A 27,731-nucleotide genomic window follows, 5' to 3' on the forward strand; every position below is an offset into this window, starting at 1 on the left:
AATCTTTTGTATTTCTGAGGTGTCTGTTGTAACCTCTCCTCTTTCATTTCTGATTGTACTTATTTGTGCCTTCTCTCTTTTTTTCTTGGTGAGTCTAGCTAAATGTTTGTCAATTTTGTTGATCTTTTCAAAGAACCAGCTCTTGGTTTTATTAATTTATTAATTAATTAATTTATTAATTGTTTCTTTGGTCTCTATTTCATTTATTTCTGCTCTGATTTTTATGATTTCCCTTCTTCTACTGATTTTGGGCTTTGTTTGTTCTTCTTTTTCCAGTTCCTTTAAGTGCATTGTTAGATTGTTTATTTGAGATTTTTCTTGTTTGTTGAGATAGGCCTGTATCGCTATAAACTTCCCTCTTAGAACCGCTTTTGCTGTATCCCATAAATTCTGGCATGTCGTATTTTCATTTTCATTTGTCTCCAGGTATTTTTTTATTTCTTCTTTGATTTCTTCGTTAACCCAGTCGTTGTTCAGTAGCATTTTGTTTAATCTCCACGTATTTGTGGTTTTTCTGATTTTCTTCCTATAGTTGATTTCTAGTTTCATACCGTTGTGGTCAGAAAAGATGCTTGGTATTATTTCAATCTTCTTAAATTTATGGAGACTTGTTTTGTGGGCTAATATGTAATCAATCCTGGAGAATGTTCCATGTGCCTTTGAAAAGAACGTGTATTCTTCGGTTTTTGGATGGAATGCTCTGTATATATCTACTAGGTCCATCTGTTCTAGTGTGTCGTTTAAGGCCAATGTTTCCTTGTTGATCTTCTGTTTGGATGATCTATCCATTGGTGTAAGTGGAGTGTTAAAGTCCCCTACTATTATTGTGTTACTGTCTATTTCTGTTTTTATGTCTGTTAATAATTGCTTTATATATTTAGGTGCACCTACATTGGGTGCGTAGATATTTACAAGTGTTATATCCTCTTGTTGGATTGTTCCCTTGATGATTATGTAATGCCCTTCTTTGTCTCTTTTTACAGTTTTTGTTTTAAAGTCTATTTTGTCTGATATGAGTACTGCTACCCCAGCTTTCTTTTCATTGCCATTTGTGTGGAGTATCTTTTTCCATCACTTCACTTTCAGTTTGTGAGTGTCTTTAGGTCTGAAGTGTATCTCTTGTAAGCAGCATATATATGGGTCTTGTTTTTTTATCCAGTCAGCCACCCTCTGCCTTTTAATCGGAGCATTTAGTCCATTGACGTTTAAAGTAGCTATTGATAAGTATGTACTTACTGCCATTTTTTAACTTTTTTTTTTTTCTCAGTGTTTTAGTAGTCCTTCTCTGTTCCTTATTTCTCCTATACAGAATTGATGGTCACTTTAGTTTGACCTCTGTCTGAAAGCTGTACTCTTTAACTCCCCTCCTCCCTCCTTTTATGTTTTTGATATCATATCTAACCTCTTTTTTGTGCATTTGTATCCATTTCCCTCTTATCATGGAAATAGATAATTTTTCCTATTTGTGGTCTTCTCTTTTCCCCTTAAATCAGTCCCTTTAACATTTCTTGTAGCACTGGTTTCTTGGTGACAAACTCCTTTAATTTTTGCTTATCTGGGAAAATTTTGATCTCTCCTTCCATTTTGAATGATAACCTTGCTGGGTAGAGTATTCTTGGCTGTAAGTTTTTTCCTTTTAGCACTTTAAATATATCGTGCCATTCTCTTCTAGCCTGTAAGGTTTCTGCTGAGAAGTCAGCTGATAGCCTTATGGGGTTTCCTTTGTATGTAACTTGACATTCTCTTGCGGCTTTTAGGATTCTCTCTTTATCTTTAATTCTGGACATTTTGATTATGATGTGTCTTGGTGTGGGCCTCTTTGGGTTTATCTTGTTTGGGGCTCTCTGTGCTTCCTGTACCTGGATGTCTGTTTCCTTCCTTAGGTTAAGAAAGTTTTCATCTATTATTTCTTGAAATAGATTCTCTGCCCCCTTGTCTCGCTCTTCTCCTTCCGGGACACCTATAACATGGATGTTAGTGCGCTTGGTGTTGTCCCAGAGGTCCCTTAGACTGTCCTCACTCTTTTTAATTCTTTTCTCTTTTACCTGTTCACCTTGGGTAATTTCTTCTAGTCTTTCTTCCAGCTCACACATCCGTTCTTCTGTATCCTCTACTCTGCTTTTGAGTCCCTCTAGTGAATTTTTCATTTCCAGTATTGTATTCTTCATTTCTGATTGGTTCTTTTTTATATCTTCCATTTCTTTGTTGACATTCTCACTGAGTTCATCTATTCTTCTCCCCAGATCAGTGAGCATCCTTAACACTCTTAGTCTGAAGTCTCTGTCGGGTAGGTTGCTCATTTCTGTTTCACTTAGTTCCTTTTCTGGGGTTTTGTCCTGTTCCCTTACTTGGAATGTATTCCTTTGCCTCCTCATTTTGCCTCTTTCCCTGTGCTTGTGTCTATGTCTTACGTAGGTCAGCTACGTCTCTTGCGTGACCTTATGTAAGTGATGCCTTAGGAGGCTTCCAGTGTGCTTCCCTCAATTCTCAATGTTCCAGGGGTGGCCCCTATGTGGGCTACGTGTGTCCTTCTATTGTGGCCTGTTAGCTCTCCCTATAGGCGCCCAGGGAGGCCGAGTTATGCTCCTGGCCAGCTGTTGTAATGCTCAGCTGCTTATGGTTGTTGTGGGACCTTCAGTCTCTTTATCAGGTGTGGGGAGCCCCAGCACAGTTGGCTGTAAGTTCTAATACCACATTTGTGTTGCAGTATTTCTTTTAACTGAGTAAGTCCCCAGCGTGGCAGGTTGTTAGGCTCAGGGCCTTACAATTGCTGTAAGCCTCTAGCCTATTAGGTCTCTTGTCAGCTCTCTGAGGATTGCAGCTGGGTGGGACTGGCCTCAGGCACAGGAGCACCCAATTGTTTCAGGCTTTGGAAGGTGGGGCAAACCCCCTATGTGGGTCTTTGAGAAGCACAAGTCTTCTGCAGCTGACAAGCCCTGTTGCCCACAGGTCCACACACACAGTCAACACAGTCCTGCCCCGTGTGAGCGCCCCAACCTCCCCAAGCGGACCCAGTTTCTCCATGGCGGGAGCCCCACACTCTCCACCCGCTCCTTGTACACACCCTGCCCCGCTCAAGTTGGCTCAGTTGCCAGGCTGCAGAGAATCCAGTCACCAATCTATGCAGGCCCACAAGTTGCCTGAGGGCTTGTTGTTGGGTGGGGCCAGTCTCTAGGGTGGGCTGCCTGCCCTGGCTGAGCTGGATTAAATCGGTGCTCTAGTGGGTGGAGCAGACCCTGGGCTAGCAGGCCTCAGGGAGAATTCCAACGGGGTCTGTGTCAGCACGTCCACACCAGGCCACAACAATGGCTGCCGCCAATGTCCCAGTCCCTGGAGAGGTCTCACCCCTCACCGAGATGCACTCAGGACCTATTAGGTGAGTCTCTTGTCACCAAAGCACTGTGCGCCTTTCTTTCTGGTGATTTTAGGATGCTTTCTGGAACGGGTAAGTTTGTGCGCGGGCCCTTTAAGAGCCAGTTTTAGTTTCTTTGTGAACCGGGTTTTCTGGGGGTGCTCCCCAATGCTTTAGTAGCAGGCACAGTCAGATATTATGCCGCTGGTCTCGATTGTGCTGGGTCCACACAATGCCCACAGCGGGGGCGCTCCCCGGCTCAGGGCCCCGCGCCTCCAGGGAGGCTGCGTACCTGTGAGCTGCTCCCGGCGGCCGTGAAGCTGGCGGCTTGTGAAGGCGGCGTTTTTCCTCTCCAGAAGGGAGTCTTTGCCTCTTCTACCCCAGTTAAGATTGTCCGTTGTTGCAGGAGTTCCTCTCATCCAGTTTTCAGTTCTGTCTCAGGGGTAATTTTTCCACGAGTAGTTGTAAATTGGCTGTGTCCACGGGAGGAGGTGAGTTCAGAGTCTGCCTATGCTGCCATCTTGACTCCACCTCCTGTAAATTTAGATAAAAACAAAATCTACAGACAGGAAATAATTCAACAAGCTTCTTTATCACCCACCATAGGCTTGGAGTTTGTCTTAACCAGTATTTAGCCTGGCACCTGGAACAGTCTCACATTCATGGTTTTAGGGCAGCTGCCCCCTGCTTCCAGCCAGGTACTATTAAGGCTTTGGTAAGATAAAAATTAATTTGCTCAGGGGCCAGCCCCATGGCTTAGCAGTTAAGTGCGCACACTCCACTACTGGCAGTCCGGGTTCGGATCCCGGGTGCGCACTGATGCACCGCTTGTCCAGCCATGCTGAGGCAGCATCCCACATACAGCAACTAGAAGCATGTGCAACTATGACATACAACTATCTACTGGGGCTTTGGGGTGAAAAAGGGAAAAAAAGGAGGAGGACTGGCAATAGATGTTAGCTCAGGGCCAGTCTTCCTTAGCAAAAAAGAGGAGGATTGGCATGAATGTTAGCTGAGGTCTGCTCTTCCTCACAATAAATAAATAAATAAATAAATTTGCTCAAGGAAATATTAAAACTCATCTCTTATAGGCCATGCTTAAGCTCAGACCTTCTATCATCATAGGACGTGCTTAAATCTGGTGTTTATTTTGGAGGCCAACACTTTTTTTGGGTGCTTTTGTCTCATTGTAAAGTTTGAATCATCAAAATTATTTGTGGTTGTTTCCTCTCTAATTGCTTGTAATTCTCATGACAACTTAATCATAAGCTTTCTAGAAATTATCCTCTGATGATGGCTTTTATGCCTTCTTTTGCCTTCTAGCACTTAGCAATTTTAAAACAAGTGATAATGGAAAAATATTTTATTATCTTTTAATTTTGTTATTCATAGTTTGAAGATATACACATAAACATGAGTTATTTTTCTAGCAGCATGGTACACCGGATTATGCAATCAGATTCAACTACATCTCGAGCCCTAGGTTAAAGTCCCACCTTGGCAGGTTATAGAAGGAGTAATATTAAATGTGACTGACTTAATCCCTCTGAACCTGAATTTGGCACACCTACAAAAATTTGACACAACAGGATTGTTGTGAAGTATAAATAACACAACATATATGAAAGCACTTTACAGAGTGTTATATATAGTACCTTCCTTTGTAGTTTGAATAGATCTAAAGGTAAATAAGCTAAATATCAATTCTACCCCTTATACTTACCTCTTAGTTTTGCTAAATATATGAGACCCAATTTACTCATCTACAAAATGCAATTAATATATTTATTTCCAGGGTGTTTTGACCCTGAGCATATTTTAAATAAGCACAATGGTGAGAAGACAATTATTTTTCTTTCTTCCCATCACTTTATCATCACTCAAATCTAATTGATGTGTCCTTCTTAAACTGGTGTTTTTTTTTCCAATGTGAAGGACAACATATAGTTATTAAAGTGGTTTAACTATGAAAAGACAATTATTTGTGTTACAATGATCCTGACTATTTTGATCACTTTTGGGAATACCAAAATGATCTCCACTTTGCTCTATTTGACAAGCATGGGACTGTATAAAATTTACTTGTAAATTATGTTGGACATCTCAATATGCACATACAACACATTTAGGGATTTTTTTTCTGAGAATCAGATATAGGAAAAATAGACATTAACATTGATATAGACACCTACTTAGAAAATATCACAACAAAGCATATTCAAGTGGTTTTAGATGGAAAAATGACATAAAGACCAACTCAAGCTGATTGTAAAACTTTCTAGGGCATGTTCAAAATGGCCTGCATATATTAGGGCCATTTAAACAGCAGACGGTAAATAAATTGAGGTTGATAATACTCTTAAGCGAAGGTGCACTCATATGCCGGATATATCCTGCACTGCTTAAATTTTAGCTTCATTTTATTTTTAGAGTTACCATAAGGTGTAAGTAAGTGGAAAACACCTGAAGAGTCCCCTAAGAAGTTAAAATAAAAAAGTAAGATAATTTTATGAAACTTAAGCTTTAAGATCAGAATATACATAAGAAAAATTACCATGATATGACAAAATGGTTCCCAGCCTAGGGCTACCATATTTAACCATAACCAGGCACGGATTCAGATTTTGTGGAACCTGAAGTTTATATTGGGAGACCTTCTTTCAGAAATAAATATGTTACTTTTTCAAATTTTGATAAAAATATATTACCACGTGGACACTTTGTTCTGGTTTTTCCTCAGGCCTTGGAAGAGACCTGTGTGAGTGTGGAGTTTCTTTAGCTTCAGGGTTATTCTACCACTGAGTATAGCTGAGTGAATGGATGAGCATATATGAAAGAAGGACTTGTCAATAGGAAAAAAGTGGTCAGCCAGGGAATTGTATAACCAAGAGAATCCCTGAGATAAATACTGACATTGCCCATCCAAGCAATGCCAAGGAGAAGAATCATAGCTAATAGATTTGAGAATTTGAGCTTTGTCAGCAAAACTGCCTGTATTGTGAGATGGATCCACTTGGCCATTTTAGAATCTTACCAGGATCCAATTCCCCATTTATAAAGCCAAGATTGGATTAATTCCCAACAACACCTTTCTACTCCCCTCGTCCCTCCACTCCCATAACCCCATCCTCTGCTTATTGGAAGAGGATGAAAAGGCAAAGTGAATCAACCCCTCTGGCCTCTTCTGCACTTCTTATTAAGAATCAATAAACAGGCCTACTGATTATACATACTAATTTATCCAAGCCTGAATATTACTTAATTATCTCTCTGAAGGTATTCAGTAGACAGCCCACATGTTGACTAAGTAACCCAAATTTTTGCTTTCGCCAAGCAAACACAGCTACTTTCTCTAGCACTCTTTATATTAGCAGATATTTTACTAATCTTCCAGACAAAAGCAAATGCTTTCTCAAGATAAATGAAGAGCTCATCATCTGAAATTTGGAAAATAGCAATTAGAAATCAGAGATATAAATATATTCTCAATGCTTTTGCAGCCACCTTTTTGATTCCCTCTGATAGGATCCAGTATGTTATTTATTAATCCTATTTTACACAATACACAGTGACACTAATTTTTGGAGCAGTTTACATAACTATTGCAGGTAGGAATAATCCACTATCTCTATTTAGCTTTATGAAATGTTTTAAAGATTCCAAGTGCTCCTTCATGCTAGTATACCTATAAAAGCAGATGCTGAAAGAACAAAGAAGGCGAGGCATGAATGTGAAATGAAGCTTTTCTTTAAGTGAAACCACCTCTGAAATGCAGACACTAATGCACATTCATATTGATCTATTGGTTCTTAGTATCTGTTTATTGTTGTATTTATTTGTCTGTGCATTATTTATTGACACCTTTATACTCAGAGGAATTGGATAAAGACTAGACTTCTTATTATGAGGAAGTAGAATGCTCTGGAAACAGATAGCATATTACAGGCAAAGATGTGCAGAATGATGAATTAGGTATCATCTGTACTATAACATCTTGCAGTGCCATGTAAATTATTGAGTTAATGTATTGAGTTGAAACCCAATTATAAACTATATATGGCTCAAGCATCCTATAAATATAACATATTGACTATTAAATTATGTATCCTCTTATTTTCAGGTAAACAAATGTCTCATTATTACATGTTCTTATTAATCACCTCATTTTAAGTCATATATCTCTGAAATCCGAGTAAACCCATAATTAGCATTAGTGAAACACCAAAAAACCTGTAACTTTGAAGTGGGAAATATTGATGACTTTGGTGAGATAGTTTAATACTTCAGATTTGAAAGAAAAATATATTCAGGATAGCGGAAAATACAAATAGCAGATGCTGTTTCACAGGAAGTGATTTAGAATTTTAGCCATATACATATTATAAAAGTTGGAGTTCAAAGTATCTCCATCAGTCTAGAGAAACAGAAAGATGCCAAGGGACTGATGATTTGGGGCTGAAGTTAGAAGTGTGCTTGCTATGACAGGAACAATCTAAACATGTGTTCATTGTTCTTTGCTCCAAAGGTACTGATTGTTTTGTCCTTACATCCAGGTGTAAAGACTATAAATATCTTATTATTCTTCATGTCTCCAGTAGAAGCAGAATGATCACTGCTTCTGCATAAACTCAGAATCAATTGCTGATATGTAACTTAGTTACACTCAACGATACCCCCTAAATTATTGTGCTGGGTCTGAGGAGTGGTAGTAACAAAGGGTTAATAGAATTTAAATAATTTAAAATATGTGATGTTTCCTTGGTTCTCAAGAAAAGGTAATGCTATTTAAATTTCAAGGAAATCTTGATTAGAAGAAAAGTGGGAGTCTTTTATTTAACTGACTCAAGCAACATAAAATGGCAAAATCATATTTTTATTATAACATTTATTGAATATCCATTAATATAATTTCAATTTAAGTGGTGATGTGATAAAAACAGAAGCAGGTTGCATTAACACCTAGGTAAGCCAAATTAGATGGATAGATAGATAGATAGATAGACAGATAGATAGATAGATAGATAGAAAGAAATATAGTCACATACCATTCATTTATTGATTATATTAGTATTTTCATTTCCATTACTTATTACATTGTTGGACTGTGAAATTGCTCTTCATTCCAATAAAATAATGTGTAATGTGTTTTTAAAACAATATTAATAAGCAATATCCTTTTCTTTATGTACAACATGTATATCCTAATATAAAGTTATAACTTCATTTGTATTTTATAGCATTAGCATACTTAGCTATCCGTTACCTAGGAGTCCTCAATAACCTTCAAAAATATATTAATTTTATCACCCATAGAGTCAATTGTAGGATGGAGAAATGATAAACTAATTGATCAATCATTCACAAGCAGTAAGTAGAGTTCAAAGAATTAGGTACATAAAGAGTATTTAGGGGTTGGCCCAGTGTCGTAGTGGTTAAGTTCACGCACTCTGCTTCGGTGGCCTGGGGTTTATGAGTTCGGATCCCAGGTGTGGACCTACACACTGCTCATCAAGCCATGCTGTGGTGGCATCCCACATACAAAATAGAGGCAGATTGGCAACAGATGTTAGCTCAGGGCCAGTCTTCCTCACCAAAAAAAAAAAAAGGGTATTTAGCTGGGTTCACTCTCTATGTCCTTGCATTACACAGAAATGTGATGGGCTATGAGAATTTCAACAAGTTCCATGGACCTCTTACTTCACAGAGATTTAACATACCTCACTGCAAATTGATTGACACTATTAATTGGTCAAAGGCGTCAAAACACAATTATTCACACCAATGAAAAGAAAACAGTTGAGGATAAAAAAGTAAAATCTAATTTTATTTTGAATTCACATAGAATCATTCAGGTAACCTTAAATCTACCCATTCTTAGAAGCTCACAAATGTACCATCCATCTGTTCATCAAATCTCAAAAACTGTAATAAGCAATGGAGATACCAAGAGAGCATGCACTGTTTCTATTCTTTTCTTTTATAACAGTTCATATTTATGCACTTATTTGACGATATGTTTAATTTCTGTCCTCTTTCCTAAACAATAACTTACAGTAGAATAGGATTTTTTCTGAGAACAATGTAATTTGAGAACCAGAACAAAACTTCGAGAGAGGAAGTCTCTGTTGGGCAAAGAGCTTTGAACACAGATTTGGAGGATAAATAGAAGTCAACTGGATAAAACAGAGAGGTGCGTACCCTTTTCCTTGCCTCCCTTGTTATTGAGGAGGAGCAGGTTTACGGTCTTAGAAAATAGGGGTGGAGGGATCTACTCACAGTTAAGATTTGGTTATATTATGAAAAAAAAAAAAAAAATATATATATATATCAGAAATATTTAAAAGTAATGAGCCATTGCAGAGAAAATCTGAAAGAATAACTAATCCAAATATTCCAATATTAGAATTTACATGTGGCTTACAGGAATGTTATCTCCTCATTACATTTTTTAAACTAATTTGGACAATGATTTATATTTCTTGCAAAGGTATTGAACAATGATGACATCAGAAAAGGAAATATAAAATGATTGAAGGAAAGAAGGAAATATGTTACAAAATAGTAAACATAATAAAGAATAAAACTAAATTTGATATGAACCTTTTCCTGGTAGTAACAGAAAAATAATATTATCTATTCCCAAGTCGTTAAGCATCAATTCTATAAAATTTGGATAAATTATTTCAATTAAGGGTTAGCATTAGTTAATTTTATGTAACTAGTATATTTCTGTGAAATAATCAAAGACAGTTAATGAATTATAACTGGAGAAGATGAAATTTTGTCCTCGTATCTTCAGTTGGACATCCAATAAGAGAATAGAAGATGACATCATTGTCAACCCTCATTTTTGTAGAAAACATTAGTTTTATTCCTTTTGAAATAGTTCATTTTTGGTCTTCATATATTGCTTTAGATTTACCATAGTCACAAAAGATAAATAAAATAATTAATAGAAAAGACATTGGTGTATCTTACCATCAAAAATTTTAAACATTTTCAGGCGTCGTTACACTCTTGCTATGGCTGCCATAGGGTGATTATATTGAATTGTATTTGGCAATTTCAAATTGATCTTGTTTGGCTACTCTGTTTCTGTTTTTGACTATTTTAAGGCCAACTGGAACTTAGAATAGCCAGTAAATGATGTTAGTGAAATTTACAGTTTAGTTAGAAAGTATATTTTGACTCTAACATATTTAATTTTGCATTCATTTTTAAGTGGATAGTTTAGAACTCAAAACAAATTTTCTTATACGGTGAGTATAATGAATGGTTGATAGGTTCCCAGGCTGGATCATGAAACTCACTCATTCAGTCATTCATTTCTCTGAGTCTTTATTAACTGTTATCTCAATGAGACCTTCCTGTGGCACCCAATTTAAAATTTCAAACCCAGCATCAAATATTTCATATTTCTATTTTTTGCTTTACTTTTTCCCTAACACTTATCACTGTGAAATAGTCACCTATTTTTATTTATTTATTATGTCTATTGTCTTTTTTCCCACTATGAAACAAGATTCATAAGGGCAAGATTTGTGCCAGTTTTTTTTTTAACTACTGTTTTTCTATGGCTAGAATAAGACACATAATTGATGCTCAATGAATAAATGATAATGGTGATTCTTTATGCTCTCAAAGAGCTAATGTGCCTAATCCTAATGTGCCATTAGGAAACATACTGATGTTGGACTGCTAACACATTCACTGAAAGGAACAACAGACAACAAAGAGATCAGGAGATTTATTGGCAAACAAAATCTGAGCTCAAGTTGTTGGATAATCTAAAATGACATTTTAGTCATCCTCTTACTTTTGCAAGTACTTTCTCAACGAAACTGAATTTAATTATTTAGAATTTGTCATTGAGGGCTAAATTTGACCATTTGCTCTATGCATGTATTTAATATAATATACACCTTTCTAGTTATGTAGTTTATGTACAAAAAGCCAATCCAAAAGATTCAATTTTGTTATAATGTACTAGGAAATATAAGATGTGTATGCACCATCAATAGCCCCACAATTCTACATTCAGAATTAACAGCAATAGGGAAGAATTTAGATAATTATCTGAAGGTAAGATTGCCAGTACAGAACAATTGAAAAGGTTGCCCAAATGATTGCTGTCTTCAAAGCTTGGCAGTATCCATTTTCCTTTCAAAAGGAAATCATATTTTAAAATTGTAATAGGGAATTCTTCTATGTTCAAATGTATTAGTTTTTCATTTTGTTGTGTCCATTATAATATTTATTCTTGTGTTTATTTTTTTATTTTTATTTTATTTTTTTAAAATTTTTTGTTTATTGCAGTAACATTGGTTTATAACGTTGTATAAATTTCAGGTGTACATCATTATACTTCTATTTCTGCATAGATTACATCATGTTCACCACCCGAATACTAATTACAACCCATCACCACACACATGTGCCGAATTATCCCTTTCACCCTCCTCCCTCCCCCCTTCCCCTCTGGTAACCACCAATCCAATCTCTGTCCCTATGTGTTTGTTTATTGTTGTTATTATCTACTACTTAATGAAGGAAATCATACGGTATTTGACCTTCTCCCTCTGACTTATTTCACTTTGCATTATACCCTCAATGTCCATCCATGTTGTCACAAATGGCTGGATTTCATCGTTTCTTATGGCTGAGTAGTATTCCATTGTGTATATATACCACATCTTCTTTATTCATTCATCCCTTGATGGGCACTTAGGTTGCTTCCAAGTCTTGGCTATTGTGAATAACGCTGCAGTGAACACAGGGGTGCATGTATCTTTATGCACTGGTGTTTTCAAGTTCTTTGGATAAATACCCAACAGTGGAATAGCTGGATCATATGGTAGTTCTATCCTTGATTTTTTGAGGAATCTCCATACTGTTTTCCATAGTGGCTGCACCAGTTTGCACTCCCACCAGCAGTGTATGAGAGTTCCCATCTCTCCACATCCTCTCCAACACATGTTGTTTCCTGTCTTGTTAATTATAGCCATTCTGACGGGCGTGAGGTGATATCTCATTGTAGTTTTGATTTGCATTTCCCTGATAGTTAATGGTTTTGAACATCTTTTCATGTGTCTGTTGGCCATCTGTATATCTTTGGAGAAATGTCTGCTCAGGTCTTTTGCCCCTTTTTTAATTGGGTTGGTAGTTTTTTTGTTGTTGAGATTCATGAGTTCTTTATATATTTTGGAGATTAAGCCCTTATCAGATGTATGGTTTGCAAATATCTTGTCCCGATTGTTAGGTTGTCTTTTCATTTTGTTGATGGTTTCCTTTGCTGTGCAGAAGCTTTTTAGTTTAATGTAGTCCCATTTGTTTATTTTTTCTATTGTTTCTCTTGCCCGGTCAGACATGTTTCTTGAAAATATGTTGCTAGGACCGATGTCGAAGAGTGTACTGCCTATGTTTTCTTCTAGAAGTTTCATAGTTTCAGGTCTTAACATTCAAGTCTTTAATCCATTTGGAGTTAATTTTAGTGTATGGTGTAAGGTAAGGGTCTACTTTCATTTTTTTGCATGTGGCTGTCCAGTTTTCCCAACACCATTGGTTGAAGAGACTTTCTTTTCTCCATTGTATGTTCTTGGCTCCTTTGTCAAAGATTAGCTGTCCATAGATGTGTGGGTTTATTTCTGGGCTTTCGATTCTATTCCATTGATCAGTGTGTCTGTTTTTGTGCCAGTACCATGCTATTTTGATTACTATAGCTTTGTAGCATATTTTGAAATCAGGGAGTGTGATAGCTCCAGCTTTGTTCTTTTTTCTCAGGATTCCTTTACCTATTCGGGGTCTTTTGTTGTTCCATATAAATTTTAGGATTCTTTGTTCTATTTCTGTGAAAAGTGTTGTTGGAACTTTGATAGGGATTGCATTGAATCTATAGATGGCTTTAGGAAGTATGGACATCTTAACTATGTTAATTCTTCCCATCCAAGAGCAGGGAATATCTTTCCATTTCTTTGTGTCTTCTTCAATTTCTTTCAGCAATGTTTTATATTTTTTCGTGTACAGCTCTTTCACCTCTTTGGTTAAGTTTATTCCTAGGTATTTTATTCTTTTTGTTGCAGTTGTAAATGGGATGGTATTCTTAATTTCTCTTTCTGCTACTTCGTTGTTAGTGTATGGAAATGCAACTGATTTTTGTATGTTGATTTTGTATCCTGCAACTTTACCATATTCGTTTATTACTTCTAAAAGTTTTCTGGTGGATTCTTTAGGTTTTCTATATATAAAATCATGTCATCTGCAAATAGTGACAGTTTCACTTCTTCCTTTCCAATTTGGATCCCTTTTATTTCTTTCTCTTGCCTGATTGCTCTGGCTAGGACTTCCAGTACTATGTTAAATAGGAGTGGTGACAGTGGGCATCCTTGTCTGGTTCCTCTTCTTAGAGGGATAGCTTTCAGTTTTTCACCATTGAGGATGATATTAGCTGTGGGTTTCTCATATATGGTCTTTATTATGTTGAGGTACTTTCCTTCTATCCCCATTTTATTCAGAGTTTTTATCATAAATGGATGCTGTATCTTGTCAAATGCTTTCTCTGCATCTATTGAGATGATCAAGTGATTTTTGTTCTTCATTTTATTAATGTGGTGTATTACGTTGATTGATTTGCGAATGTTAAACCATCCCTGCATCCCTGGAATAAATCCCACTTGATCATGGTGTATAATCTTTTTAACGTATTGTTGTATGCGATTTGCTAGTATTTTGTTGAGGATTTTTGCATCGATGTTCATCAGTGATATTGGCCTGTAATTTTCTTTTTTTGTGTTGTCCTTGTCTGGTTTTGGTATCAGGGTAATGTCGGCTTTGTAGAATGAGTTAGGGAGCTTCCCCCCCTCCTCAGTTTTTTGGAAGAGTTTGAGAAGGATAGGTATTAAGTCTTCTTTGAATGTTTGGTAGAATTCACCAGGGAAGCCGTCTGGTCCTGGACTTTTATTTTTGGGGAGGTTTTTGATTACTGTTTCAATCTCCTTACTGGTGATTGGTCTATTCAAATTCTCTACTTCTTCTTGATCCAGTTTTGGAAGGTTGTATGATTCTAAGAATTTATCCATTTCTTCCAGATTGTCGAATTGGTTGGCATATAGCTTTTCATAGTATTCTCTTATAATCTTTTGTATTTCTGAGGTGTCCGTTGTAATTACTCCTTTTTCATTTCTGATTTTACTCAATTGTGCCTTCTCTCTTTTGTTCTTGGTAAGTCTAGCTAAAGGTCTGTCAATTTTGTTGATCTTTTCAAAGAACCAGCTCTTGGTTTTATTAATTTTTTATATTGTTTCTTTGGTCTCTATTTCATTTATTTCTGCTCTGATTTTTATGATTTCCCTTCTTCTACTGATTTTGGGCTTTGTTTGTTCTTCTTTTTCCAGTTCCTTTAAGTGCATTGTTAGATTGTTTATTTGAGATTTTTCTTGTTTGTTGAGATAGGTCTGTATTGCTATGAACTTCTATCTTAGAACTGCTTTTGCTGTATCCCATAAATTCTGGCATGTCGTATTTTCATTTTCATTTGTCTCCAGGTATTTTTTGATTTCTTCTTTGATTTCTTCATTGACCCACTCGTTGTTCAGTAGCATTTTGCTTAATCTCCACGTATTTGTGGCTTTTCGATTTTCTTCCTATAGTTCGTTTCTAGTTTCATACCGTTGTGGTCAGAAAAGATGCTTGGCATTATTTCAATCTTCTTAAATTTGTGGAGTCTTATTTTGTGGCCTAATATGTGATCAATCCTGGAGAATGTTCCATGTGCATTTGAAAAGAACGTGTATTCTTCGGTATTTGCATGGAATGCTCTGTATATATCTACTAGGTCTATCTGTTCTAGTGTATCATTTAAGGCCAATGTTTCCTTATTGATCTTCTGTTTGGATGATCTATCCGTTGGTGTAAGTGGAGTGTTAAAGTCACCTACTATTATTGTGTTACTATCTATTTCTGTTGTTATGGCTGTTAATAATTGCTTTATATATTTAGGTGCACCTACATTGGGTGCGTAGATATTTATAAGTGTTATATCCTCTTGTTGGATTGTTCCCTTGGTCATTATGTAATGCCCTTCATTGTCTCTTTTTACAGTTTTTGTTTTAAAGTCTATTTTGTCTGATATGAGTACTGCTACCCCAGCTTTCTTTTCATTGCCGTTTGCATGGAGTATCCTTTTCCATCCCTTCACTTTCAGTTTGTGAGTGTCTTTAGGTCTGAAGTGTGTCTCTTGTATGCAGCATATATATGGGTCTTGTTTTTTTAATCCAATCAGCCACCCTATGCCTTTTAATTGGAGCATTTAGTGCATTGACGTTTACAGTAGCTGTTGATAAGTATGTACTTACTGCCATTTTTTAACTTTTTTTTCTCAGTGTTTTAGTAGTCCTTCTCTGTTCCTTTCTTCTTCTATACAGAATTGATGGTCTCTTTAGTTTGACCTCTGTCTGAACGCTCTACTCTTTAACTCCCCTCCTCCCTCCATTTATGTTTTTGATATCATGTCTAACCTTTGTTTTGTGCATTTGTATCCATTACCCTCTTATCATGGAAATAGATCATTTTTCCTATTTGTGGTCTTTTCTTTTCCCCTTAAATCAGTCCCTTTAACATTTCTTGTAGCACTGGTTTCTTGGTGACAAACTCCTTTAATTTTTTCTTGTCTGGGAAATTTTTGATCTCTCCTTCCATTTTGAATGATAACTTTGCTGGGTAGAGTATTCTTGGCTGTAAGTTTTTTCCTTTTAGCACTTTAAATATATCATGCCACTCTCTTCTAGCCTGTAAGGTCTCTGCTGAGAAGTCAGCTGATAGCCTTATGGGTTTCCTTTGTATGTAACTTGATTTTCTCTTGCGGCTTTTAGGATTCTCTCTTTATCTTTAATTCTGGACATTTTGATTATGATGTGTCTTGGTGTGGGCCTCTTTGGGTTTATCTTGTTTGGGGCTCTCTGTGCTTCCTGTACCTGGATGTCTGTTTCCTTCCTTAGGTTAGGGAAGTTTTCATCTATTATTTCTTGAAATAGATTCTCTGCCCCCTTGTCTCGCTCTTCTCCTTCCGGGACACCTATAACATGGATGTTAGTGAGCTTGGTGTTGTCCCAGAGGTCCCTTAGACTGTCCTCACTCTTTTTAATTCTTTTCTCTTTTGCCTGTTCACCTTGGGTAATTTCTTCTAGTCTTTCTTCCAGCTCACAGATCCGTTCTTCTGTATCCTCTACTCTGCTTTTGTGTCCCTCTAATGAATTTTTCATTTCCAGTATTGTATTCTTCATTTCTGATTGGTTCTTTTTTATATCTTCCATTTCTTTGTTGACATTCTCACTGAGTTCATCTATTCTTCTCCCCAGATCAGTGAGCATCCTTAACACTCTTAGTTTGAACTCTCTGTCGGGTAGGTTGCTCATTTCTGTTTCACTTAGTTCCTTTTCTGGGGTTTTGTCCTGTTCCCTTACTTGGAATGTATTCCTTTGCCTCCTCATTTTGCCTCTTTCCCTGTGCTTGTGTCTACGTATTAGGTAGGTCAGCTACGTCTCCTGCTCTTTGATAGGTGACCTTATGTAAGTGGTGGCTTAGGAGGCCTGCAGTGTGCTTCCCTCAGTTCTCAATGTTCCAGGGGTGACTCCTATGTGGGCTATGTGTGTCCTTCTGTTGTGGCCTGTTTGCTCTCCCTGTAGGTGCCCAGGGAGGCCGAGTTATGATCCTGGCCAGCTGTTGTAATGCTCAGCTGCTTGTAGTTGTTGTGGGCCCTTCACTCTCTTTATCAGGTGTGGGGAGCCCCAGTACAGTTGGCTGGAAGTTCTAATACTACATTTCTGTTGCAGTATTTCTTTTAAGGGAGTTGGCCCCCAGCATGGCAGGTTGTTAGGCTCAGGGCCTTACAATTGCTATAAGCCTCCAGCCTTTAGGTCTCTTGTCAGCTCTCTGAGGATTGCAGCTGGGTGGGGCTGGCCTCAGGCACTGGAGCACCCAATTGTTTCAGGCTTTGGAAGGTGGGGCAAACCCCCTATGTGGGTCTTTGAGAAGCACAAGTCTTCTGCAGCTGACTAGCCCTGCTGCCCACAGGTCCACACACAGTCAACATAGTACTGCCCCTTGTGCGCGCCCCGACCTCCCGAAGCGGAGCCAGTCTCTCCACGGCGGGAGCCCCACACACTCCGCCACCGCCCCACACTCTCCACCTGCTCCTTGTGCACACCCTGCCCTGCTAAATTCGTCTCAGTTGCCAGGCTACAGAGAATCCAGTCACCAATCTATGTAGGCCCACAAGTTGCTTGAGGGCTTGTTGTTGGGTGGGACCAGTCTCTAGGGTGGGCTCTCTGCCCTGGCTGAGCTGGATTAAATCCATGCTCTAGCGGGTGGGGCAGACCCTAGGCTAGCAGGCCTCAGGGAGAACTCCAATGGCTTCTGTGTCAGCACGCCCACACCAGGCCAAAACAATGGCCACCGACAATGTCCCAGTCCCTGGAGAGGTCTCACCTCTCACCGAGATGCACACAGGGCCTATCAGGTGAGTCTCTTTTCACCAAAGCACTGTGCACCTTTCTTTCTGGTGATTTTCGGATGCTTTCTGAACCTGATGAGTTTGCGCGTGGCCCTTTAAGAGCCCTTTTAGTTTCTTTGTGAACCGGGTTTTCTGGGGGTGCTCCCCAATGTTTTAGTAGCAGGCACAGTCAGATATTATGCCACTCGTCTCAGTTGTGCTGGGTCCACAAAATGCCCCTAGCAGGGGCACTCCCTGGCTCAGGGCCCCGCGCCTCCAGGGAGGCTGTGTACCTGTGAGCTGCTCCCGGAGGCGGTGAAGCTGGCGGCTTGTGAAGGCGGCGTTTTTCCTCTCCAGAAGGGAGTCTCTGCCTCTTCCACCTCAGTTAGGATTGTCCCTGGTTGCAGGAGTTCCTCTTATCCAGTTTTCAGTTCTGTCTCAGGGGTAATTTTTCCACGAGTAGTTGTAAATTGGCTGTGTCCACAGGAGGAGGTGAGTTCAGAGTCTGCCTACGCCGCCATCTTGACTTCCTCTCCCTATTCTTGTGTTTAAATGAATTAGAATCATCATATTTGTGTGTAAGCTATTTTATGGAAAATCAAAACTCACAATTCAGACTTAAGTTTTAATAAGCATTGTTAAAATGACCCTATCATATTTAAGCTGAGTAGCAAATGATTAAGTACTGGGCCTTTTCGTTTGATTCCATTTCTCTTGACTATCAATTTTGTAGAATAATAACCTTTTTTTCATTCAATGTAAATTAGCAAATGCACTCTATCATATAATTTTAACTACATGTACGATGCCTATGTTAAAGCAAAGCCAAAAGAAAAATATTCCTAGAAATACTAAAATTGGAAAAATAATACCTTGACTTACTTTAAAATTAGTTCAGAATCTCAAAAAACACAAGCGAAATATTGTCCTTTAATTTTCCCAATATCTATCTATATAACTATTAAAAATTCAGATTCACAAGTAAGGATTTTAGTAGTACTCTTGCTCTATAATCCATGGAGGAGGAATATAATGAAAGAGAGAGGAAAAAAAAAACTCCATGAGCTGGAAAGGGACCATACAATGTCATAAACCTGGGAATTGGGAAACAGAGACATAAAATAAAAGTACTTTTTGTGAGTTTGAATCAAATCTCAGCAGTATGTTGCTGTCCAGAGCAGAAGTCAACAAGGACTGAAAAACCAACTAAGATTACAGCAGATGTTCCTTGAAACACTGAGCGTACAGCAGACTACAAAGAGCTCAAAGTTAAGAGTATAAATGATTCAGAAAATGTGACCATGGGTTATAAGAAGGATAAGTAATTTGTGGTAAAGAATCAACATATTTCAAAAATAATTTTAACTCCAATTTTCATTATTTCCAAAATTACTGACGTAACCCAGTGTCCACCAGTCTTGAATTTTAGAATCTTTCATGTGTAAAGCATGAACATCAAATAACGTTTCTTCTTTTTAAGTATAATACTACTGAATTTCTTCCTTATTTTTGGCACTTGATGATGCTCAAGAATAAGGCTGAAAAAATATACTCTCAACATCACAGGCGCCATGTGACCTTTTATAAAAATACGCTATAATACCTTGGTTGCTGTACTTCAGGTTAATTTCTTTTGCAATTTTCTCCTTCCTCAACATATGTAAATCCCTTTCTATAAAAAGTCAATATACAGACTTGGATCTGAACATGGATCTGAATCCACAGAGCCAAAAGTCTTAACAAGTATACTTGAGAACATCTTGCTTTTTGTATTTAATACATATTATTATCCAATTTCGATGCCATTATATAAGTGGCTGCCTTGTTCTTTGTAAGAGATGTGTAATGTTGCATTGCATTATGTATCACAATTTTCTTAGTCTATTCTCTGTTGATGTGTAGTTTCCAATTTACTGTGATTTAAAATAATTTTGTATATTTTTGTGCAGTAGACAAATAATGCTCCCTCCAGCAGTAACTCCATGTCCTAATTCCCAGAACCTGTGAATATGTCACCTTATATGGCAAAATGGACTTTGAGATGTTAATAAATTAAGGAATTTGAGATAGGGAGATTATCTTGGATTAACAGGGTAGGCCCAATGTAATCATCAGGTCCTTAAAAGTGAAAGACAGGTTCAGAATAAGAGAGTTGAGAGAGATGTGACTATGAAAGAGTGGTCAGAGAGATGCAACATTGCTGGATTTAAAGATGGGGGGAGAGAGTCGTGAGCCAAGGAATGCAGGCAGCCTTGAGAAATGGAAAAGGCAGGGAAATCTATTCTCTGCTAGAGCCTTGATATGAACCATCATCCTGACATCAGCCCAGTGAGAACAGTGTCAAACTTCTAACCTTCAGAAATATAAGATAATAAACCTGGATTGTTTTAAGCCACGAGATTTGTGGTAATTTGTTACAGCAGCAATAAAAAACTACTACATTAAGCTTATATAAATATTTCTGTAGTTACCCACTTCTGAAGTAGAGTTACTGAAATACAGAAAACAAGATGTTATAAGTGTTTCAGGAGGGGTATAATGGCTACCCAGTTGGAAAACATATATCTTTTACAGTAAAAGCAAATTTCATACATAGCAAAGAGCATTCCTGTCTTGTCATCTTGTATGCTTTTCTCCTTTAAAAGTTTAAAGGTTAGGTATTATTGTTTTTGGTACCAGGATAATACGATGCACTCTTCTGGTGCTCAAAATGAAATCAAATCAAGTCAATTGCTGCACCATAGCAATAAATAATAGAAGACATAAAACATTCTAGTAAAAAGTGCAAAGAAAGCTATATATTAATTTTCAGTAAGAAAAGAAAAGTATGCTAGTTCCAGTTATACGTTAAGTGGAACAGATTTCATTCCACAAGTCTCATCCCAGACTGTGTAGTGAATGTGTACAATGCCAAATCCAGTGACAATCGCTTTTATTAAACTTGTCTTAATGGCTGACCACTGGGCAATTTTTAACCCCCGGTTGTTTAAAAACACAGAAAATCCATTGATATTTTTAAATGACTGTGATCAATTTTATTTATTTTAAATGAGAAGATATTTCCTTTTCTGATAGTAATCAAATGATTTTACTTATCTATGTATGCAGGTATGCCTGCGTGTATTGAATGATTGATTGTCTTAATCCATATCTTTGGTCAGAATTTGCCTTACAAAATATAATGAAGACACTAATACTTTTCTTTGACATTCTGTTAACTTATCTGCTTCATCCTTCTCCTAAAATGCATATGTTTCCCTAGATGAAGGGAAATCTCAAATTTGCATCCACCCCGACTCTGCCAAGAATATTGTCCTTCTTCCACATCTTCCATCCTCCCATCCAAACATCCTTGTTCTGTATCATAGCCCTCGAGCTCCTTGCTAGAAGACAAATTGAATCAGTCATTGGCAATTTTTTTTTTTTTGTGAGGAAGATAAGCCCTGAGCTAATGTCTATTGCCAATCTTCCTCTTCTTGCTGAGGAAGATTGGCCCTGGGCTAACATCCGTGCCCATCTTCCTCTACTTTATATATGGGACACCACCACAGCATGGCCTGGTAAGTGGTGCGTCAGTCTGCGCCCGGGATCCAAACCCGTGAACCCCTGACCACTGAAGTGGAGCATGGGAAAATTAACTGCTACGCCACCAGGCCGGCCCCTAGCAATGATTTTTAATGTGTTATTCCCATGTTGCAAACATATTCATTTTAACATCAATATCCAAAGGCCATTGTCTTGACTCAAAACAAAATATTTGACAGTGAAATTTTCAGGCACCAGAAGAAGAAATTGATGTTTGTTTGTTTGTTAGCAAAGCAGCCTGGTAGTACCTCGCTAATTAAGCTCTGTTCTTTAATATCTATTAACTCATATGCTTACTTAGAGAATGGGACTTGAAATAAAATTTAGCTTTAGAAAAAATGACATGATAATTGCTAAGAGCCACAGAGTTTACCGTGTAACCTGTCCTGGATAATTGAAACTGGGAACAGAAGCAAATAACTGTTCCTGAATTCTAAATAATTATGTTCTTTGATACAATTGTGTTTAGTTATTGTTGGGACTAGGAAACATATTTTAAAATAACAATGTAAAATATATACATGAATGTAGTTTATTTTTAGAGTAAAATAGTCAGTTTAAGTGTGTAGTCTCTTGCTGTCCTTCACAGTACCATGATTCCCTCAGTCTGTAAATGTTAATAATAGCAGTATAGAAAATATTATGTTATTTTTCCAGTGAATTGGAAAAACCTCCTTCCAGGAAGTTGTGCAGTAAATCAATTGTCAAGTCATGTTTTCTACCAGCACGTCTCGCTACATCCTACAAATGAAAAAGCCTGAAGACTGTCTTATGGCTAAAGCTTTCAATCTCAATTCTGATCTTGTCCCTGAACCAAGGGTTTACTTAGAAGTGATATGTTTCCCAAGGATATATCAGAGCACACCATAACTACTACGACACTTTCGGGTGGTATAATCATCTCCCTAAAACCAAACCTCTGAAAATTTGGTTGGGGGCAGAATGAATGATCTCTATCAAAATAGCAGCTAAATGTCATGGATTTTGCTCTTGGGTGTTATTTTTGAAGCCAGGCATTGTTTTACCAACACCCTGTTTTTGAGATACAGGGTCTGTGGTTTAATTGCAAATTTGATTCTCCTCTCACCAGAAGCAGTGGCCGTTATTTGGGTCACATACTTATACTGAGGAAACCGTGCATTTTCAACATCTCTGTTTCTGATGTGGAAAATGACTTTATGATAGTGTACATTCACAGTCCTTTCTTACATTCCAAAGCCGGAATATTGACCTGACATTGTCATTAAGAGACATCTACATATCAGTCTATAGTTTTTCATAGCTTTTTAATTAATTTTCCTGAATACAATACTATGCTTGTGGAAACAGCATTTAAAGGAACATCTCCTGGAACATAGTTGTTGCCTAGCTGTTTCAAACTAAACCAGACAAAAAGAAAATTATCTTGGAACTAAATCATCGAGTACACTTCTAAATTTAAAAGGAGAATTAAAATAAAGGGGTTTCCCTGTATTTAATTTGAATAGTTTCCTTGAAAGTAAACAAGAAAATACAGAATCAAAAAGATAAGAAAATTCTAGTGTGAATTGGTATGAAGATTGGTGTCAAGAAATTGGTATAAACAAGCAGAATAATTTTCTAGGATGAACAAAAAGTGCTGACAGTAGCATATCAAGGAGACTACATTAAATCTTATAAATATTTTAACTAGTAAATTGTTATTACATTGCTTGGCAATTCAATACAGAGTGATATATTCATGAAGCATTCAATAAATGTTAGTTGATGACTGTTAGATAAAATCCTGCCAAACGTCCTCCTTACACACAGAAGATAAGTGAGTGACCTGAGCAAAGAGAGGAACATGTTTCTCTTCCATTGCTACTAATTTGTCATCCTTAAAATCTTGATAAGCTCTATGGGTTATTTCCATTGGTGAGTTAATTAATGTTTATTATCTGAGTTTAGTAAAAGAACCTATGTAATCTCATTTATACCTATGTTGATCAGCACTAATGAATAAAGGTGAAGAGTATTTCTCTGTAAGTGCAGAGTGAATTAAGTGCTGTGCACTTAGACAAGTTCATTTAAATTGCCAGCACTGGAGGCTTAATAGCTGACGTTACATGACGCTTTTTGAATCTGTCGCTTGTTCCTTTTAAGTGCCTCATCATCACTCTATCTCCTCATTCAACACTGTGATAAGTCAACAGCAAGAATATTTAGATTAAGAAACTCAGTCAAAGATGTTCTGTAGTGTTTGAAATGGCAAAAGAAGTTGAAATTGTCAACCTGATCCTGTCTTAAAGGGCAATTGCTTAGCTTCCTAGACCATGTTATTGCTACATGTTTTGGTTGAGAACCAAGTATTATTATGCTAAGTTCACCTCTTTCACATCAATGGTATATTCCATATCTGGAGTGGGGGGGGGGGGTGCTAAAATTAAAATGCTTGTTGAGGGAAAAAATTTTAAAGGAATCTAAGCACATATTATATTAATTTGAAAGATTCCTTGTTTGGATTTATCCTTACCTTTCTCTCAAAGCATTGACCTCAGCCCTATGATCCTACATTTGTCTTCCTAATGGCTTAGGACACTGAGCTCAACATCTGGGGACTGATGCCCCATAGCACTAAAATATAAGAGGCTCCATGACTGAGCTAGATGTCTCCCAACGACCCTATTTCTTGGCTTGACGGGCAGCACTGTGAGCATTTGATAACTGACTCTTTTTAGTCCTAGCCCTGACAACTAAATCTCCTGCCTCTTAACTCTTTCTATCTCAATTCTGTTTCCAAAGTTTTCACCAAGTAAGGAATAAAAGCAATGACTGGCCTCTTATCTTTCGTAGCCTTCCAGCCTTAACTCATCAGTCATAACTTCTCATCTGTTTCTCCTGTCTAAAACATCATTTGGCACTTGGCATTTGCTTTATTTCTTGGGTATATAGATATGTTTTTTCTATAGCTAATAAATATTACTGCCACTACTACTATGATAGCTACCAGCATTTTAATGTTTGTCAAGCATGTAACCAGATATTTTGCTAACCACTTTACATGCCTCAGTTGATGCAATCCTAAAAATACTCCTGGGATCTAAGGATCTCTTTACTCTGTATTGTTGAAAGAATGCAGTTTCAGAGAGGTTGATGAACTTGTCAAATTTGCACACCTACTAAGTGGTAGACTTGCATTTGAACCAAGGTTAAACTGAGTCATAAGAACTTTGAAAAAAGTCTCTGAATCTAGCCTAATATCTTTGTATCCCTCTCACCCCAAATAACCCATTATGGATGGGGGTGTTCTTGAAGCTGACAATGGTGGTGCCCCTGAGTTTCATGGTCTTGCTTTAACCCCCAGGTTTTTAAGCATTTCTAAGTTAAATTATTTTTCCTAAAGAGTATTTCTCCTATCCAAATATATATTCTAATCTTCATATTTGGGCTCAGCTATTTTTAATGACTCCTCATTTATGTAATCTTAGCTGTCTTTTGGCCAAAGTGTGCTTTTTATTCTTCCCTGATCAAAGTATTTCACTACAGCCACTTGAGTTGTGATCAACAGCTGATGCATAACTTCAAAGCAAATTGTCTGAAGTCAAATGCCTACAAAGCCAAGGAAAAGTAGCCACGAGATGAAGGACTTTTCTTTTCAATAATGAACAATCAAATATATTTATTATTTGGAAAGTCAAGTTTGCTATAGTCTTCATATGTTTCTGATTATATGTGGTTTATTGAATTAAATCCTCAGTTAAGTTTTAACCTTTCATGTAGTCTTATGATATTTTATTTTCTCCATCATTAGCATATGTACTTCTTTTGTAATTCTATGTTTCTGTATGTGGAGAGAGAGAGGAGTGAAAACTACATTTTGGTTTTTATTTCTTTGTATAATGTATTTTGATGTACAAAAAGAGGTTTGCTTGTCTGCAAAGCTTTAATATATATGGATTATAAATTTATTTAAGAAAAATGCCGTATATTACACCAATTTGCAGGCACTTGCAAGCTGCTTCTTCTAAAATAGATGAGGTGAACTTTATTTAAGGGTGATGGCAGACTGGGCAATTTGTTGTTTACCTCTAGCTAACTGTGTAATTTAGAAGGAAGTCAACATAAGCAACAAACATGTTGAATCAACATATAGTTAAGCTTGGAGAAATGTGCTAGCATCCTAGTTTGATTAATGCCAGTATGGAGAACAGTCTTTCCCATGTCTCCTGTAAACATTATTACAATAGCAGCAGTTTATATGCTACATATTTTGCCTTTGTTCTTCATTTTAGAAAACGGTGTCCTGGTTTGCACATGTGTTATGTATAATAGTCCTATGATGCAAAATTATCCCAAGAAACCTTATATATTTTCAAAAATAAAAGGAACTTAGTTATCTCTTCTATAAAAGTTTTATTGTATAAATCATCACTATGAATTTAACCCTTTGTAACCATTTCTAGCATAACTGTTTCTTTGACTGGAGAAAAGGTATACATTCTATAGCCCCAGGTGTAATGAGATATTAAAAGTCATAAAATAAAAGTTTCAAATTTAACTCAACTTTTATATTTAAGCATGAACACAAATTGCTATAAACTATAAAATAATAGTAAACTGTTGAGCATTAGAAATATGTTTCAGTGTACTAATATGTCAATACCAACATAATATTTACCCAAATGAAGAAAAATATATTTTGAGACTCTAAATAGAACAAAAGTGAGCAAATTAGGTGTCTTATGTCACTTACATTTTCTTTTTTTTAAACCACTTTATTGAGGCACAATTGACATACAAAAAGCCGCACATATTTAATGTGTACAACTTGATGAGTTTGGCAATGAGTATATACCCGTGAAGCTGTCATCACAATCTATGCCATAAACATATCTGTCACCAACAAATACTGCATGATACTACTTATATGAGGAATCTAAACAGTCAAACTCATAGAAGGAAAGAGTAGAATGATGATTGCCAGGGACTGGGAGGAGGGGCATATTAGTTAAAGGGTACAAAGTTTCAGTTCTAAAAGGTTAGTAAGTCCTAGAGGTCTACTGTCCAGCATAGAGTCACTTGCATTTTCTAAGTCAGTATCTAGAGAATGGCTTCTCTAGAACATGTTTCTGTACAACCTATCTGCCATAATGGCTGTGAGTTTATTTTCCTTTGCTAAAAGTTACACTTACCAGTCTCTTTTTCTTTCATGACATCATTTCCATTCTCATCATTCTGTCTTAGTGTATTACAATAATTTTCTCTAATTTATAAATGAATTGCAAATCCTCTCCCCTCTTCCCAACTGCCTTTTTCATTTACTTTAGTTTTCTCAAGTGCCAGAGTCTTACCTTCTTGTCATTTTTACCTTTTACATTTAGGAAAGAATAAATCCAACTAAATTTGCTTTTATTTAGACTCTAAATAAAACATGAATTATCTATGTAAGGCAGAAATGTTACAGAAAGAAAACAGCCGTAAGAAATGTCTAGTCTTATGGCTCATATCAGCTTAGCCTCAGGCAACTAAACTGCCTGTCACATATAAGACATCGGTATATGCTTTAACTATAGTGAAGGCATGTTACAGATTTGAAGCTATAATTTTTTTCCTAAATGTATAGTAATTTGATTTCATTCACAATTAAACATATCAAATTTCATTTCAAGAACATGCTTGTTGTTTTAATCAAGGTTAAGCATTTATTCAAAGTTTTGTTTCCCTGTGAGTGTTACACGCCTGAGTATACAAAAATAAATCTTCTGAAAAATTGATTTTTAAACTGTGCACCATGATACCCTAAGGGTAATGAAGCATTTTTAGTGTTGTTAAAAGAAAAAATAATCAGGGCAGATATGTTTAGTCTCATCAATTTTTATTCTTTATGGGCTGAATCAACATCAATGAATGAGAATGTATGGTCATAAAGATTTTACCAAATGGAAAATTCTTTCTTAATTTCAATTAATGTATCTGTCCATCAAATCTATATAGACTATCTGGGGAAAATAAGTGATCTCTTAAACCCATCTATTCTTCTGGATCCGAAGGCGAGCAATGCCAAGAGAGAGTTGGATATGATTGCTTGAAGGCTTTAATAAAAAGCTTGATCTATCCCAGACTATAACTGTCGTTCATTTGGTCAATTATTAAAATCCTGGCACTCTGCACAATTACTTATATAAACAAAGTGATATAGCCCATTATGTTCATGCAGAGTCAGAGCCAGAGAGTTATTTGTGGTATCGCTTGTATGAGCAAGAAAGAGGGAAGGGCAATTCCTAGAAGGAAGGAAGTGGGTCAAGTGTAACTGTTGAATAGAATTATAGACATTTAAGAAAAAATTCA

At 36.8% G+C, this 27,731-nt stretch overlaps 1 protein-coding gene across 3 annotated transcripts in view; it reads left to right on the forward strand.

The window, feature by feature from the left end:
• LOC101405925 (protocadherin-9) overlaps positions 1-27,731 on the forward strand; it is a 663,084-nt gene that overhangs the window by 271,696 nt on the left and 363,657 nt on the right. The window contains exon 1 of one of the 3 annotated variants that reach the window (XR_015553401.1): positions 3,203-3,376. The exons of 1 other annotated variant lie outside the window; for it this stretch is intronic. Coding sequence is in view for 1 of the 2 variants with exons in the window: in XM_087435997.1 (XP_087292123.1) it covers positions 3,306-3,376 (71 nt within the window). In the remaining variant the exon portion in view is untranslated. Of the gene's footprint in view, positions 1-3,202; positions 3,377-27,731 lie in introns of those variants that run through there. One more of the 3 variants, XM_087435997.1, reaches the window with a different exon arrangement.

This window comes from Ceratotherium simum, chromosome 10 (genome assembly GCF_057802395.1).
Source record: "Ceratotherium simum simum isolate JZ-2026a chromosome 10, ASM5780239v1, whole genome shotgun sequence".
Classification (NCBI taxonomy): Eukaryota; Metazoa; Chordata; class Mammalia; order Perissodactyla; family Rhinocerotidae; genus Ceratotherium; species Ceratotherium simum.